Source organism: Oryx dammah, unplaced genomic scaffold, assembly GCF_014754425.2.
Source record: "Oryx dammah isolate SB20612 unplaced genomic scaffold, SCBI_Odam_1.1 HiC_scaffold_16, whole genome shotgun sequence".
In the NCBI taxonomy this organism is placed as follows: domain Eukaryota; kingdom Metazoa; phylum Chordata; class Mammalia; order Artiodactyla; family Bovidae; genus Oryx; species Oryx dammah.
The window spans coordinates 37762530-37780092 of record NW_024070200.1 but is presented as its reverse complement, the minus strand read 5'-3'; the positions used below and the strand labels follow the sequence as shown (position 1 = coordinate 37780092).

General features: G+C 47.4%; 1 protein-coding gene across 2 annotated transcripts in view; it reads left to right on the top strand.

Moving 5' to 3' along the window:
* The window catches only part of TMEM266 (transmembrane protein 266), a 127194-nt gene that overhangs the window by 53204 nt on the left and 56427 nt on the right, over nt 1-17563 (top strand). The window contains exons 2-3 of one of the 2 annotated variants that reach the window (XM_040257323.1): nt 5824-5955; nt 8883-9071. In XM_040257323.1, the coding sequence (XP_040113257.1) occupies nt 5942-5955; nt 8883-9071 (203 nt within the window). In that variant the 5' untranslated portion in view covers nt 5824-5941. Of the gene's footprint in view, nt 1-5823; nt 5956-8882; nt 9072-17563 lie in introns of those variants that run through there. The other variant, XM_040257324.1, reaches the window with a different exon arrangement.

Below are 17563 nucleotides of genomic sequence, written 5' to 3'. Positions count from 1 at the left end.
ACCCCTTACTCCTTTGGCCAGCTGTGTATTGTCCTTGGTTCTTTTGCAGCCATATGACCTAGCTATGCCCAAGAGACATTAGATGTTGACTAGAGGCCTTGGAAAGATAACACCAGCTAAATAAAAGACCAAACTTCGTGAGGAGAAAGCCCTTGATTGTTTCTTTTTGGTAGGAGCTAGTGTGAGGATGTGCAAGCTGGAGCTGCAGCAGCCATTCTGCAACCATAAGGCAACAAATATGAATAATGCCTCACAAGAGGAATGAGGGAATGCCAAGATACAAAGGGTTTGAGTCCTTGGTGATATCTTTGAGGCTCTGCCTCCAGGCCTCTTGCTATGTAAGATAATTAAAAGTCTTTACTGCCTAAGTCACTGTTAGTCAGATATTTTGTTACTTGCAAGTAAAATTACTCCTAACTAATATAGCGTGTCATCTTCAACCTGGCCAGGATAGGTTTTGCTGACTATTTCACCATACTAGCTTTGTGTGCAAAATACACAGGGATAAAAATCACTTCTATAAATTACCTCAAGCAGACTTTCTGATACAGAAGATCAGAGTGTGGTCTGTGGATCAGCAAATCATTATTCTCTGGAGTTTTTTCAAAATATAAATTCTCAAGTTCCCACCCCAGACATACCAAATTAGAAACTTCATGGGTAGGGCTATCAATTTGTATTTACATAAACCTTCCTGGTAATTCTGGGGCAATGGAAAGTCTAAGAACCGCTGATACTGATGGTCAAGTGGAGTGGCTGCATGTAGGAAACAGCTGGGGAACTTGCATAAGATTCTCACACTCCACCTGCACAGTTCTGATTCAGCATTTCTGCAGTGTAGCCTGTGAATTTATATTTCCCAAAAGGCCCCCAGGTGATCTGCAGTAAAAGCAGCTTTGGCAACCAATGGAACGCGATGAAAGCAGATCATGTATGCCACGGGGCTGTCACTAGAGTGAGAGATGAGGAGTACACTTAGTCGCCCCTGGAGACAGGTGAGCCAGATTACGGATTTTCTCACCTGGTAGGTAAGGGAACTGATTACTTGTTTTTAGAAGCCTTTTTCAGCTCTAAGATTCCTACGATGCCAGCTTGAACTTGGCAGGTTTGGCTGGAACAAGCCAATATGGTTTTGGTAAATTACATAGATAGACTCATGAGCAACAGGTGGAATGGACTGGAATTTCCTAAAGTTTAAAAAACAGCCTTCCTCCCCACTGCTGCCAGACCAAATAAATCCAAAACAGGTTTCCTCTTCTGCTTTCCCAGGTTATGAGACAGCAAGTTTGCACTGCAGATGTTCATTTATAGAGTGCTAGACTACACCTGCATCGTGCTAGGCTTGTGCTTTGGGCGTTATTTCATTTGGAAAATATTATTTTTAAAAAGCATCATCTTAAGGGATCTTGAACGGTGTTACTTGTTGCTGAAGCAGCCTACTCACTGTCCATCCAAATAGGATTTTAACCCTCTATCCTGCCTCATCTTTGCCTGTACTGGAGATGCCAATCATTTCTTCCCCATCCCCACATCTCCTTCCAGAAACCTGCCATCCCTGTTTCCAAGGAGCCTGCTCCCCTCTCAACACCCCCTGAGTGAATGTTTAAATCCGTAACACTGTGAGAAATAAGCAACCGCCACAAAACAAATCACTGATCGACTTTGGAAGATTTTGAAAACCAATAAATAAAGGAGGGGAAGTTAAGCATGTATCCTTCCTTTTCGATATGAACAGTACCTTAAGCTAATCTAATAGTTGACGAGGGGGAGTTTGTCTTCATAGAAGCTGAGAAACGAAGACAGAAAGATGAAACCATATGATCTTTTTGCAAGCCCTAATGAATTAATGGGATCTAGGAAGTGACCATCAATGGCTGTTTATGTCACACAAAAAAAGACATTCTGTGTCTCTGAATCGAAGTCATGATACTGCTTATGAAAGTGAAAAAAAAAAAAAACTGAAGGTGAATCTTATTAAAGCTTATAGACTAATATTTATAGGAAATACAGAGGGCAGAGGAACATGTTAAATGAAACCAAAGAGATGTAATCACCATAATCTAGACTATGGGAAACTTCATGAGACAAATGACCTAGTTTTTCCAACAAATTGCATGGGAAAAAATCCAATACTATAAAGCAATCATCCTTTAATTAAAAATAAATAAATTTTTAAAAATTGCATGGAAAAGAAGTGAGATGGAGGGGGAAACCTACAGCTTAATTAAGAATCATATGAACCAATCATAATGTGTAGACCTTGTTTGACTCCTGATTCAACAAACCTTAAAAAATTATAGGAAAAATAAGGAAATATGAATAATTCCTGGATAGTTCATAATATTAAGAAAATATTGTTGATTTAATAGTTGATGATAGTTTTGTGGTTGCATCTTTTAAAGGAAATCCTTATCCTTATGCTTCAGTTCAGTTCAGTCACTCAGTCGTGTCTGACTCTGCATTAGGGTTACATATTGAAATATTTACAGTTGAATAAAATGACACCCAAAATTTCTTTCAAAATAATCATGAGGAGTGAGAAGGGGCAGTCTACAGAGAGAACTAGACAGTCCCTGTGCTGTTAACTGTTGAACCTGGGTGAAAGATAACTAGAAATTCACTCTACAGATCTCTACAGCTCTATATATTTGAAATCTTTCTTTCTAAAATGTCAAATTAAAAAAATTTAAATCATTTTTATTTCTATTTTTTAAATGTCTTACATGGGTCATATTAGTATAGTAGTTTATTATGTATAAATATAGATTTGTCAAGTTTTACTTGTTCATCACTGCCAAGGATACACAAAAATTGGGGGGTTTTGTGTATTTTACACTGGCATGCCCAACTGTACTGGAAGGTCCATGGAAGCAAAGATCTTCCTAGTATATTCTCCAGAGAGTTAATATCTTGAATAGCATGTAAAGGGCTTACCTGCAAATACAGCTTGTTAAAACACCATCCAGAAGGTAATGTTGCTCACCTGGACTCCTATTTGTGGACACCTCCATCCTGACTTCGTTGTCAGTGGAGGATGGACAGTCCACATGACCAGTTCTACCACTGGGAGGAGTTGGTTTGCTTGAGGCTTTGTAGGAAGAACTGAAAAGATTGAGACTGACTAAATCTGTGCTATGGAATGGAGAACTTGATATATTTACTGTACAATTACTACTGTAAATGCTACAGGAGAGTTCTCATTTTTAAGTTCAGGCCCTCCTTATGAAGGTATAAAGTAAGGTGAAACCCCCAGGAAGGTGTGACTGCAAAACATCTGTCCAGATTCTCCTTGCTATTGTCTCTGACTCTTGCTCCCACGCTTTGTTTTGCCTCCAAAAACATCTGGTGTGAAAACAGTGGTCGCTATATTAAAGCTCTTCTGGCTTTATTTATTTATTTATTCTTTTCTTTGCCTGCAGTGGGTCTTTGTCTCGGCGTATGAACTCTTCACTGTGGTATGCAGGATCTAGTTCTCTGGCCAGAGATTGAACCTGGGGCCCCTGCATTGAGAGTGCAGAGTCTTAACTACCAGACCACCAGGGAAATCCCAGAGCTCTTCTGATTTTATGTAGCTTTCCATCTCTCTTATTTCCAGTTGCTCAAAGTTCAGATTTCCCAAGATTTCCTCAATTTCCTTTACCTTGAGCTCTGACTTTTCTTAGTTACACAGAAGTTGAAAGCACTTCCCCCGCTTTGCAAATTTACCATCAACCCTCTAATATTTTTCACTCCAGGAGCACCTTTTCCTTTGGCACCATGTGACAGTTCTGTCCCTTTGTTCCTTGAGAGCTAAGTTTCAGGATTGCATTGCTAAGTCATTCAGTCAGGTCCAACTCTTTGCGACCCTATGGAGTGTAGCCTGCCGGGCTCCTCTTTCCGTGGAATTCTCCAGGCCAGAATTCTGGAGTGGGTTGCTGTGGGGATCTTCCAGGGGATCTTCCTGACCCAGCGATCGAACCGCATCTGTCTCTTACATCTGCACTGGCAAGTGGGTTCTTTATCACTCGCGCCACCCGGGAAGAGCTTCAGGATTGGGAGAGGATATTTATCCTGGATTGATGTCTTGTAGGAAAACCAGTTTGCAATTGGAATGTAACTTATGAAAGTACTAGCCCTTTGAGTAACTTCCCTTTTAAGTAGTGCAAAATTGCCCCAAACCTGCGTCTGTCTCCTTGTCTGTGTACATTCTGTTACTCTTTCCCAGAAGACTTCAAGGTGGTACTATAGTATCTGTTTGTAGAAAAGTATATTCTATTCACCTAATCCAGATTTTAAGAGGAAATCTTACACTCAGACATCCAAATGCTTTGGAATGTGCTCAGATTCAACAGACTGTGCAATTAAAATTTATAAAACAATAGCTCTGTTGATAAAAGCCAACAGCAGATGCCAGGCACTATTCCAAGGGTTTTACATGCATTAACTCATTTAGTTAGTTCTATTATTATTCCAATATTTTATGAGTAGAAAAAATGAGGACAAAGTTTATTATTAGAGACATAGCACAATGTATGGGAGAACACATAGATAAAGTTTATTTGAGGCAGAAATATACATCAGGAGAGGAGTGTGGGTATCTTGAATGAGGGCTGCAGTAAGAGGTGATTTAAGTCCCATAGAGAGCAGGGGTTCCCAACTGTTAGAAATGGGGCTGCGTGGCAGGAGGTGAGTGGCAGGTGAGCAAATGGCAAGCTTCCTCGGTATTTACAGTCACTCCCCATTGCTCACATTACCACCTGAGCTCCGCCTCCTGTGAGGTCGGCTGTAGCGTTAGATTCTCACAGGAGCACAAACCCTCGTGTGAACTGTGCACGCGAGGGATCTAGGTCGTGTGCTCCTTAGGAGAATCATCCTGAAACCATGTCCCCCACCACCCCGTGGAAAAACCGTCTTCCATGAAACCGGTCCCTGGCGCCAGAAAGGTTAGGGACCGCTGTTACAAAGGACCGTCCTTCCAGGTCTTTGTTTATATTTGGTCACTAATCTTCTCTTTTCACACCTGACTGGTCCTAGGACCCTCTCCAACATGTGTGCACAACTTTTTGCTAAGATGGACCCCACTGCAGAGGCCTATGGGCTGTTCACACTTATTATGGGATGGTGTCCCCTTCCCTTTAGTCCCTCAAGGAGCCTCCCTGCACGTGTGCAGACAGGGAAGTTTTCCTTGACCTCAGGAGTGGTCATCTTATCTCTCTACTCCAGCAGAGCTCAGCTTCCACCACTAGCTTTGTCCTTGGAGTGTCTGGGTGAGAACAAAGCTTCAGTTTTACTCCGCTTGACAAATACCAGCTGACCAGCCCAGGGACCCATCTATCTCATACCTCATGACCATAGGCAGCCTGGCTTCGAGGTGTGTGACCTCTCAGTTGGGAAGAAGAGAGGGAGGCCTGGAAGAGTGGAGAAACAGCCTACCAGAGGAGAGGGAAATCTTGGGAGAAAAAACTTTGTGGGAAAGCGCTTGAGATTATTTTAGACAAACCTACTTTTTGAGATTCCTAAAGCTGAAGTATATAGAGTTACCCTGGTTTTTACTTGGCTATTTAGTAGAAAGAGCTGTGGTCCAACCTGGCTCTCTGCCATCTCCATGTGACGCAGAAAAGTCACTTTGTCACTCTGGGCCCATTTCTTCATCTCTAAAAAAGAGAGAAATCCTGTCTGCTGGTATCTGCTATAAGTAATGATCAGAATCTGTTCACTGTTACTTTGAAGGGAAGTCTATCTCAGAGAAAGTTCTAAGGGCTTCCATCTTTAGATGAGCATAGGAGGGCTCTGGTTTGGCTTCTGAGTGTAACAAATTCCTACTATTCAATTATTTGTTTGCAGGGTACCACATTCATATGTTTTGTAGAACGCATGCTTGGAGATGCTGACGTCAGGCTTCAAGACAGCTGAGCCCCACTAGACACCAGGAACACCCGTGGCCCTGGTTGCATCTTTCAACATGAGCAATCCACAGTAAGTAACACTGGGATCTGCTCTCCGTGGATGCTGAGTTGGTATGTTGGGATCAGGGAAGCAGCAAATAGCTCCTTCCCCAGCCCTGTAGAGATGGAGGGGTTCCAGGTGGTTTTGTTCTTGAGCCTGACATTAAAATAACTTGTTAAAATCTACTTTTTCTCTGAGTTGCCTTACTCATGTCCTCTCATTTTTTTTTAGTTCAAAAAGGAAGAGGAATTCTGCAATCCAAAACTGGGGTTGTAGGGACTTGCCTGGTGGTCCAGTGTTTAAGACTCTGTGGTTCCATTGCAGAGGACATGGGTTCAGTCCCTCGTCAGGGAACTAAGATCCCACGTGCCACGCAGTGCAACTAAAAGACAAAACAAAACTGGGATTGTAATTCCACTGCTAGTCCAGTGGAATTACTAATGTCCCATTGGCCAAAACAAGTCTCTTGATTGAACAGAGCATTGGAGGTGGGAAATATACTTTTCCTTTTGATGGGAAGCTGCAGAGTCACATGGCAAAGGGAGGGGTGAAGAAAAAAACCACTGATACATGTTGTCCAGCATACTGTTCTTCTTACCCAAGACCAGGGACCACCCCCAACACCCAGACCTTTACTCCCCCTAAAGGAGGCCTTGTCTCCTTCTGCTGAGAGATGACCACAAGAGGAGAGATGGTGCCGGGCCATGGTGCTATGACCAGAAGCAGGAGGGGCAAAGAGCCAGAAGCAGCTTATCCCACGCTTCTCAGGGCCACATCCTGTTGGTCTCAGAAACTCACCCCAGCCCTCCACGAACATCCCATGGATCAGAAAGCCCCAGTTCAGCAATCCATAGTTTCCAAAAGAAAAGAACAAATTCAGCCCAGTGTCATCTACTTTGGGGGGAACATCTGGAAGAGCCAGGATTCCCCCATGAACAACCACGCTTCTGTTCCAATTGTTGAGAAACACAGCAGCTTCACATCCCGTGACTGTTCTGTCCGAAGCTCTTGAGTTGTTTTGTAGATGTCACACCATGATGAGTACTATTATCCGTGCCTTGACAGGGAGCAAAGAGGTAAGGTTTAAATAAGGCCCACAAAAGAGAATTGGGGCACTGGAAATTCCTGGGTGAATTCAGGTAGCTTAGGCCACCAACCTGTGGTGCTCAAGAAAGATCCCTCTCTTCCCTCAATTATCTGGATGATTCAAGCAAAAGAGAAGTAGGCAGATGCAGCTCTAGACTTTCTGGATCGCTGCCACTGTGTATTATTGGGTAGCTTTGGAGAAGGAAATGGCAACCCACTCCAGTATCCTTGCCTGGAGAATCCCATGGACAGAGGAGCTTGGTGGGCTACAGTCCACGGGTCGCGAAGAGTTGGACACGACTGAGCGACTTCACTTCACTTTCACTTTCAATAAGCAATAATCTTGGTAGTTGGAAAAGCTTAGCATTTAGAACCGTCCAGCCCAGTGTGGGGACTTCTCAGTCCAGAGCCCCTCCGACCTTTTCCTCTTCCTCGTACCAATGTCGGGTCATAGAGAAGGGATAGCACCTCTTTCACCTCGTTGTGCCTCTGCTGGGGAAGCTGAAGCCCCAGAATGTGGAGGCCCACAGAAGTTAGCACTGGAATCTGCACTTGCGCCCAAGAACAGTTTAACACCGACTGGGCTGTCACCTCAGCCTTAACGCTGGCCTCTCAATGATCCCTTGGATAGTTCATTCTTACTCCTCCTCCCTGTTTGGCCAGAGGCATAAGACCCAGGCCCTCAGATTCTATGGGATGAGCTAGGCTCAAGGATTTGTTGGGGAGACCAAAGACGGCACCCCAGGAGGTAAAAGCAAAATGATCCAGCTTACCGTCTCTTCACAGGGCAGCTGTTGGGATTGGGAGGAAGAGTTCTTAGTTACCCAGTACACCGCAGGATGTGTGCTGTGCCCTTTCCTATTGATGTCGTTAGTGACCTCCTGTGGTCACTGGAGGTCACAGCCACAAATTCCTCCACCAATTGCTAAATACCCTGCTGGGGTTGCTTGATAACCTGTCACAGGAGGTGGCCCTGCCCTTGGTTGAGATGCTCTGTAATAACGGAGTTGTGGGTTATTTGCAGGGCCCTTGGTGAGTCTGACAGTAACCTAGGATGAGACTCACAACCTCTCAGACATTTGATCTAGTGACCCCCACTTCCTACTCTCAACCTTAAAAAGGGAGCTGTAACAGGACCTCATTGGAAAAGACCCTGATGCTGGGAAAGATCGAGGGCAGGAGGAGAAGGGGATGACAGAGGATGAGATGGTTGAATGGCATCACCGACTCAATGGACATGGGTTTGGGTGGACTCCAGGAGTTGGTGATGGACAGGGAAGCCTGGTGTGCTGCGGTTCATGGAGTCGCAGAGTCGGACCCGACTGAGCGACTGAACTGAACAGGACCAGTTTGAGTAGGAATGGAATGGCACCCAGGACAGCAGGCCCCTCCTGTCCTCACGGCCTGAAGGCTCACTCGGCCCCTCCAGATCGGCCCCCCAAGCACCAGCAGTACATCCAGTTGTGAGCAAACACCTCATTTCTCTATTGTGTACAGATGGTAGGACCATTACAAAGAAACCCAGGAGACAATTTACAAGAATATATTACTCCAGCATAAAGGCCGGTGACTGAGAAGCCTAAAAGTCTTAAGTCCTGGCTTTGCTGGTTGGCAGAGCTTCCATCTGGGTCTGTGCCTGCCCCCAAAGCTCCTGTTTTCAGATGTTAGCACGCTTCTGCTTTTCCCCAGCTGGTGAAGCAGATGGCCCAGGTGGTGGGATGGCCAGTGGGGAGGAATGGAACCTCGCCTTCCTTTGCCCTCCTCCTGCACAGCAGTGATCCCGTGCCCACTCCCTCATCTCTTTGGGGAACAGAAACGTCATTTTGTTCTTGGGGGATGACTCTGTCCTGTTGCCATCCTCCCCCACTCAGGCCTGCCACAGAAAGAGCACTTTCCGAAGTTGAGATCATCTCCCAACAAGTAGACGAAGAAACCAAGAGCATTGCTCCCGTGCAGCTGGTGAACTTTGCCTATCGTGACTTGCCGCTGGCTGCCGTGGACCTCTCCACAGCAGGCTCGCAGCTCCTGTCAAATCTGGACGAAGATTACCAAAGAGAAGGGTAGGTGTGGGACCGCTGAGTAGCTAAGAAGTCTGTTGCATAAACTCCCCGGGTTTCCATGGGTACCTCCAGGGAGGCAGCTCGAGATGACGGATGCTAGATAGTCAAGAGACCAGGAGTTCACATCAGGCCACAGGCCCTTGTCCTCAGATGTGGTTTCCTCTGAAAAAGGCCATGGGTACAGCAAGCATCAGTTGCTGCCGGACAACTCGTTATGTGAATATTTGCTTGGAACTCAGGGAATTACAGTATTTAAAGGCTGTTAAACTCCCTAAGGGCCCATACAACTTCCAATCTGGACACCTAAGAATTGGGAAACCCACAGGATAAGTGAGTCACCCAGGGGGTCAGAGCCCATAAGGAATGGATTTAGACTGTACTTTCCTTATATTGGGCTTCCCATATGGCTCAGTGGTAAAGAATCAGCCTGCCAAGCAAGAAACACAGGTTCGATCCCTGGGTTGGAAAGATGCCCCGGAGAAGGAAATGGCAACCTACTCTGCTATTCTTGTTTGGGAAATCCCATGGACAGAGGAGCCTGGCGGGCTACAGTTCATAGGATCACAAGAGTTGGACACGACTTAGCAACAGTCTTCTCTCACCAGGGATGGGATCAGGAAGAGAGCACTCTGTGTGCAGGAGCATGCTAAGGGCAGAAGGGAATTTAGCAGCATTCAGCCAGGAGCTTTGCAGCCCTTAGCTCCACCTTTTCTGGTGGCCTCTGATACAGGGAGTGGCCCCTACCTACTTTCATTTATCTGGTCAATCAGATTGGACACCTTTGTTCAATCTGGGCAGGGGAGACACAGCAGTGACACCCTCAGTTTATATGGGGGAAGCTAAAGACCAGGAACAGGTCCTGGGGTCACAGAGGGGTCCAACTTTCCCCAGCACCATCCTGTGGCTCTTAGATACAGACTTTTAAACATTGGCCCCGAGCTTGGGAGCCAGTTGTGGGCTATTCTCCTTCCCTGGGTGCCGCCGGTAAGTATTTTGGAACACGCCGACTGCTTTGAATATAAAAACTAAGGGTTGCCAGGTTATTTTAGAAGCAAATGAGAAGCCTTAGCTACAGTTAAATTTGCAGAGCTTGGATTCCCTGCGCGTATTTACGCAGGGGCTCCCAGCCTTCCCGAGGTAAATTGCTTAATAATTGTGAAACCATACACCGTGTGCAAAAACTTCACCCCAGTGGCTTTCTCTGAAAATATAATTTTCTCCAAGGACTGTGCTTAGAGTCAGCAGGACACTGGAAACGGATGGGCAAATGGGTTGGAAATAGTTCGGGGAGGCCTCGCGGACGGCGGCGCCATCCTCCCGAGCACGGGCTGCACGCTCTGACCACAGGGTCTTCTCCGGGTCTCCAGGTCCTCACCTCCGCCAGTGACATTAGCGGGCGAGCCTTCCCTGAGCACGCGGTTCCCGTGTCATTGCCCTCTGGCGGTCAGAATTGATATACAACCTGGTATCCTTCCCTCCGCGGTTCTCATGGACTCATTTCCCACGTCACCTGCGCCAGCGTTAGGTTCTTTTCAAACGGCAAGAAGAGGGAAGGATTCTCGAGGGTTCTGGTTCCGAACCATGTCCACAGTCTGCACCCTGTGGGCGCATGCACTGCAGCGGTCCAGGCCGTGGGGCGCCACTCCTTAGCTTGAGTTGGAGGAGGCAGTGTCCCCGTTTTGTCATTCCATTTACTTCTGAATCAGGGCCCTGCAAGGTTTCTTCTGAGCAGGGAGAATACAAATAGGATGCCTGCAAGGCAAAGAGGCTCTTGATTTGATTTGAGTCTCCAGGTGCGCCCTGGAATGCTGCTTCTGTTGAGTAAATAGGAAGCAGCCTGGCAGAAGGGATTTGCTTCGCTGCTGGAGTTCTCCTCGGCGGCTCCGTTGGCAGCCAGAGGGCTTCCTGGAGGAAGGAAGAGCAGGTACAGGACACCAGCCAGGGCACGAGGAAGCAGAACCAAAGCACACTGTGAAGGGGGGAGAAGCCTCTCTTCACAAGCTTCTTCTTGGCTCTTGCTGCATTTCCTGGGGTTTTCCCAAATTTTCCAACCTGGCCTTTTCTGAAACGATGCAAAACAACATGATTTCTAGGTCTTTGAAAAGCTGTTCTGTAAGTCTTGTCAAATACACCTCTCCCTCGTAAGTGAACTGATATATATAGGAATGAATCTTTTCAGTAGGAAGTGATGGGACCTCAGAGTCCCCAGCAGGGGGGTGCCCAGTGACCCAGCCACCTTGCCATTCACTTCTTTTGAGCTCAGTGGTATTTCAGTGCTTTTAAGTTCCCCAGAATCTGAGAATGTTAGAGCTGGTGGCGGTGGGGGGGGGGATCTTAGGATGTATGTATTCTAAATATTCTAACAGGATGCCAGAGTCCAGGGAGTGGAAGGAACTTGTCCAAGGTCACACAGTGACTGAGACGAGACAAGATAGAGCCTTGGCTCCTGGTCCAGGCTGGCACTACAGGCTTCTGTTTGTCACCTGTCCCTTTACAAAATCACATTGTAACTGTTGTTGGCGTACATTGCACACACGTGATACCACTGCTCAGCTATACTGTCAAAAGTGTACAGTCACTGAAATGTGGGTAAACCCCTAGGCAAAGATGGAAAAGATTCATCTCTGTCAGGCTCCTTGACTTTCCTAACAGACCTTTGTCCTTCTCACGTATCTGCCTCATGGAGCTTAAACTGCAGAGCTCTCTGCTGTCCGCCCTCTTTGCTTCTATACCCAGACTGCCTGGGGCTCAGGTGGGAAAGTCAGACACCTGGGCAGATTGGCACTGGCTTGGTGTGGTGGGGCTGCCATAACAAAGGACCACAGACCGGACAGCTGAAACACATATCTTTATTTTTTCACAGTCCTGGTACTGGGAAGTCCAAGATCCAGGGTCAGTGGCAGGGGGGTGGAGGGGGTTCTCTCTTTGGGCTGCAGACAAGATCCAGGGTCAGTGGCAGCAGAGGGGCTCTCTCTTTGGGCTGCAGACAGCCGATTTTTCGCTGTGCTCTCAAATGGCCATTCCTTGTTCTATATGAGTGGAGAGAGTGAGCTCCAGTCTCTTCCTCTCCTTATAAGGGCATGAATCCCATCATGGGGGCCCCACCTTGACCTCATCTAAACCTAATTGCCTCCCAGAAGCCCCACCTCCAAATACAGTCACAACCTGCAGTGTTGAGGGGCTGGCCGGTGCTTAGGGCTTCAACATTTGAACTGGGGCGTGGGGTGGGTGAGAAGGACTCATTCAGTCTATAACAGCATTTCCCCAGACTCATGATCTGCAGTCTCAGCTTGTTTCTCAGTTTTGCCGGACAGTCCTCTGTTGTCCTGGTGAGCTTTCACTCCTGGTCCCCAGATGGCTATTTCAGACTGCTCTCGTTTCCCCCGAGCCATCCCTTGCCCCCAGCAGATGACCTCAACTCCTCCTTCCCTCAGGAAGTAGAAACGGTCACAGAGGAACGGCACCCCACCCCCTCTGTGCCTCGCACCCTCCCTTCTAGGGCCCACCCTACGTCTGAGTGCTGACTCCCCTCCCCTCACGCCTTTCCATGAACTTTGCTGCCTCAGTTACGTCCTCAGTCTGACTCATCACACTCTCAGGTCTCTCACATCCTCCCCCGGCTCCACATCCCATTTGCTGCTCCCATCTCTGTCTTCCCATTTGCAGCCAAACTTCTTAAAAGCTGCATCTACACTCACCATGCCCGCTCTGCCCCCTCCCGTTCATTCCTTGGTCTCCTGCAGTCCAGCTCAGCCCTATCTGCATGGAAACTCTCCTCAAGATCATCAACAGCCTCCACGATACCAGGATCTTTTCGCTGTCTTCTGTCCAGCATTTGAAACTGTCAGCCACTGCCCCATCTTGAGATACCATCTCCTGCTGCTCTATCACACTCTCCAGACTTTCTTCCTGCCCCTTTGGCTGTCCATTCTAGGCCTTTTAAAACTTTTTTCTTTCTCTGCTTGGTCCTTGAATGTTGGGGTTCTTCATTTTCTATCTTTGGCCATTTTCACTCTACTCATTCTATCCACTGGGTAGTGCATGGACCCTTATGACTGCAATTAACGTTCTTCAGCTTGTAGCTTTCAAAGCCATGTCTCCAACACAGTTCTCTCTCTCTCTCAAACTCCTGGCTCACATACAATTATTTCTTGGACATCTTCAGAGTATCCCAGATACATGTAGAATCCTAACAAGTATCTGTGGAATTATCTGTTCTTCTATCTCTGAGTGGACTGCATATTTGAGAAATGTTCTAGTCTCCACCCAAATCATTGCTTAAAATAGTTTTTTTGGTGGAAGCACTTAAATCCAACCTGAGGAACCGTTACCTACCCAGTCAGGACTTCTGGCCATCTCAAACCCAACAGGACCCAAAACTGAACTGTCCTCTCCCAAAAGAGAATTCTGTCTGGCCCCAGTCGGTGGATCTAGACTTACCTGGCTGTCCTCCCCAACCCGTTGCCAGAGTGAGTCACATGTGCATTTGACTGCTTTCCAATGGCCCTCAGCCTCCTTCCTGCCTCGACAGGAGCCAGCGGTTTCCAAGACACCTGTGCTCCACGAAGCCAGTCAGCCAGGCATAGTCACCGTTGGAGCTGAGTCCTTCTTCCTCCCCTGCTCTGGCTCCCTCTCGTCCATTGCACTGCCACCAACAGTGTACATTGTGGGAATGCTCATGCCCGGTTCAGGAGCTTCAGAAACCAGAAGGCCACAGTATACCCAAGCAGGGTAGGGATGAAAAGCCTCCCGCCACCCTCAGACTCTTTACCAAGCTTCTGTGAGCCCAGACCACTCTGGTCCTATTTGCTTCTGGCTTTCGCTTCTCTTCACCCAGGTCTCCAATCCAAGGGGCTGCACTGGCACCTCATGCCAACAACACCACCACCTCCCCACAATCATCATCCTTGCCCTCCCTGCGTCTTCCCCCTAGCCATGCACTTCCTCCTTCGATAGTGCTAAAACACAAATCTGTGTGTGTGTCTGCAGATGTGAACAGACACTTAGAGGAGAGGGAGGGGAACAGAGGAGCTGCCTGAGCATGTTCTGAACCCCAGAGCTGCCACCATGCACCCACTCCATAAGTACCTGGAGCCAGGGCAGCTTTGAGGTTGGTCCAGACCCTCAACAGTAGTGACAAGGACCAGATTCCTTCCGTCTGTCTGCTCTGCCGTCAGCAGTGTTGGCTTCATCCTGATGCTGTAAGGCTCCCCTTATTTTGTGAGAGAGCTGCCATGGTTCTCTGGCCACATCATCTTCCTACATATCTGGCAAGAGAAAGAATGGTGACCCATCATTCTCTTTCAAGAGCAACAAAGAACTTTCCCAGAATTCTTTAACTGCTCTCTCCTCATGTCTCATTGGCTAGAACTGGGTCACATGGTAAGGGATATGGGAATCCACAGCCCAATCAGGGCCACCCCTTGAACTGGGTCATTTCCTGAAACACATTGATGTTACCCAGTGGGCCTCTAAGGAACCCAAGCCTTCATTCATAGCTTTTGATCCAGAATGAGACTTTCCTTTTCCGTTTATAGTCATTGTTGGATTTGGAAAAGATCTAGAAACATGTCTGCCTTCTCAGACTGTTTCTTCAGTAACTTGCTTGACTTGATTATTTCACTTGGAGACAGCTTGACTTGTGTCCACGATCCCAGTGTTTCCCTTTGTGTTTCCATGTAACCAGAGCCCCGTCTGGCCCGCTTCCCTTTGGAACATCACCCCATTAAACAGTGGGAACGTGACATACAGAGCTGCTTCTCAGTGAGCCAACTGTCCACCTTTAGAAGAGGGACACCGGGTTTGCAGGTGTCTAACTCATGGCACAGACTGGGAGTTCTACCTTTTCTTAACCAAGTTCACTACATTGAAGGCCTGGTTGGTTTGTAGGGTCTGGGTTAGCTAGACAGGAGGTTAGCTTCACAGAAGACAGAAAATTCAGAGAAGCCCAGAGTCTCCACCCTCAGGAGGCGCACAGCCCATAGGAAAAGTGATGGGGACAAGATCTGTGGGAGGAAGGCAGTGAAAGCAAGGGCTGTCACCCCCTTTTATAGAGGAGACTCTGTGGCCCACAGAGAGAGAGTGTGCCCCTTCTTTCGGTGAAAAGCAAGTACAGGGAGAGTCGTGGGAGAGTAGGCAGGATCGTCTTCATCAAAATACCAAGACAAAGTAAGAAATGAAAAATATTCCGCCTTTTGTAATTATTTATATTTTAGTGTCCTACAAGGTCTGACGTGGTTGATCAGGTCCAGACCTCCAGATGGGAGAAGTTTGGAGGAAGGTTGGGAAGACAGAAAGGGACATTGCTTGGTGATGATGCTAATGGCACATTTCTGAAATAACTGCAACTTCACAGTCAGAGGAAGAAAACCTAATAGTTTGTGAGATATCAGGTTAGGAAGAGAAGACAGGGCCAATATAGCAACATCTTTAAATAACGACTGAAATAATTTTAGATGTGCCAGCAAACAAAGGCTGGAGGCACAGAGGGAGGAGGAGAGGCACCCTCTGAGGCATGACCCCAGAGTCCCTTCTCTCTCCCATATTCTGCAGTCCAAGGACCACCCCCTCCAGAAAGTCTCCTGTCCACCACCCCACCCAGGCCAGGGTCTCACCTCCGTGCACCATAGCCCTTGACCTACTTCTGTCTCAGCACTTGTGACACTGAGCTCTGCTCTACTCTCCAGCCTCCCTCTGGTACTGGATCAAGTGCTCCCCCAGGGCACGGATCGGATCCTTTGAGCCTTGGATCACAGAGTGGTGTTGATTAAATGAAGGAATGACCTGAGCGAGTAAATGGATGGATGAGGCAGTGTTAAAGATAAAATTAGAAGAGAAGGGGAAGCCCAGTTTTATTTGGGGAGAGGTGGAGGCTAGTCTTAGACCTATGTGAGGTCCAGGAAGAATCACAGGAAGGGACCAGGATTCTCATGCTTCAGAACTCAAGGCCGTGGTCTGTGACTGGCCCACCTCTGAGCATCCTGGCTAATTCCACAGCCCCTCCACAAAATCATTCTAGAGAAATAAATCAGACTTGCCTCAGAACCTTGCCCACTTGAGCTAGTATACTCTTAGCATCCTTTTAGAAAAAGAAACAGTTTGGGGGGGGGGGGGTTCTGGGTTAAAAGGCAGTTCTTTCTGTGCCATGACCTTGCAAGTGCAAAGTCCAAAAGATCTGTATCACTTGGCTTATAAAGCTTGAGTCATCATTTTTCCCTTAAGGAAGGAAGAAAGTTAAAAAGAGTTACCTTAATCCATTTTCTCAATGCCAGTGAGATTTGTCTATAATAAAACTCTGTCCCTTCCTTTGACACACTAGCTGTCCCTGAACCCAAGCTGACCTTGTGACCCGTGACTGTATATTTTTAGTAGTCTCAGGCTTCCATGAGGGTTCTTGATGCCCCAGACAGGGAATAGAGGTTTAATTCAGATCAAAAAGTATTTTCTTATAAGAACAATTAGCCTGTTTCCTGTAGTCCAAGAACTGCAGAGATTTTCTATTTGTTAGGAAGGTGGTAAGTTCACTGATATTCAGTTCAGTTCAGTTCAGTCACTCAGTCATGTCTGACTCTTTGTGACCCCATGAATCACAGCACACCAGGCCTCCCTGCCCATCACCAACTCACAGAGTTCACTCAAACTCATGTCCATCGAGTCGGTGATGCCATCCAGCCATCTCATCCTCTGTCGTCCCCTTCTCCTCCTGCCCCCAATGCCTCCCAGCATCAGAGTCTTTTCCAATGAGTCAACTCTTTGCATGAGGTGGCCAAAGTACTGGAGTTTTCAGCCTCAGCATCAGTCCTTCCAATGAACACCCAGAACTGATCTCCTTTAGGATGGACTAGTCGGATCTCCTTGCAGTCCAAGGGACTCTCAAGAATCTTCTCCAACACCACAGTTCAAAAGCATCATTTCTTCGGCGCTCAGCTTTCTTTATAGTCCAACTCTCATATCCATACATGACAACTGGAAAAACCATAGCCTTAACTAGACGGACCTTTGTTGGCAAAGTAATATCTCTGCTTTTGAATATGCTATCTAGGTTGGTCATAACTTTTCTTCCAAGGAGTAAGCGTCTTTTAATTTCATGGCTGCAATCACCAATATTTCTCAGCAAAATAGACCTCGTTTCCTCACCTGAGTAGGGGCAGGGTGTGCCGCCGCTGGAGACCACTAGGTGGCGGCAGAGTGCCTCTGACCATATTTGCGGGGTGCGTGTGAGCTGGGGGCGGGGGCCGGGTGAGGACATAAATCCAAGTCCAGGTCTCCAAGGAAAGTGAGCTGAATTTATGGGCTTGGGCAGGGTGGGGGGGGGGGTGCAGTCATCTGTGGAGGCACTTGAGATCTGAACTTTGGCCAAAGAGAAGAGGGAGCTGGCTGCCCCAGGATTTGCCAAGCCACAGCTCAGAACACACTAGCTGTCCCCAGAGAGCTGGACGGAGAAATGGGGAGGGAGTGCTTGAAAATCGTAGCCCACTTGTTAACCTCCTGGG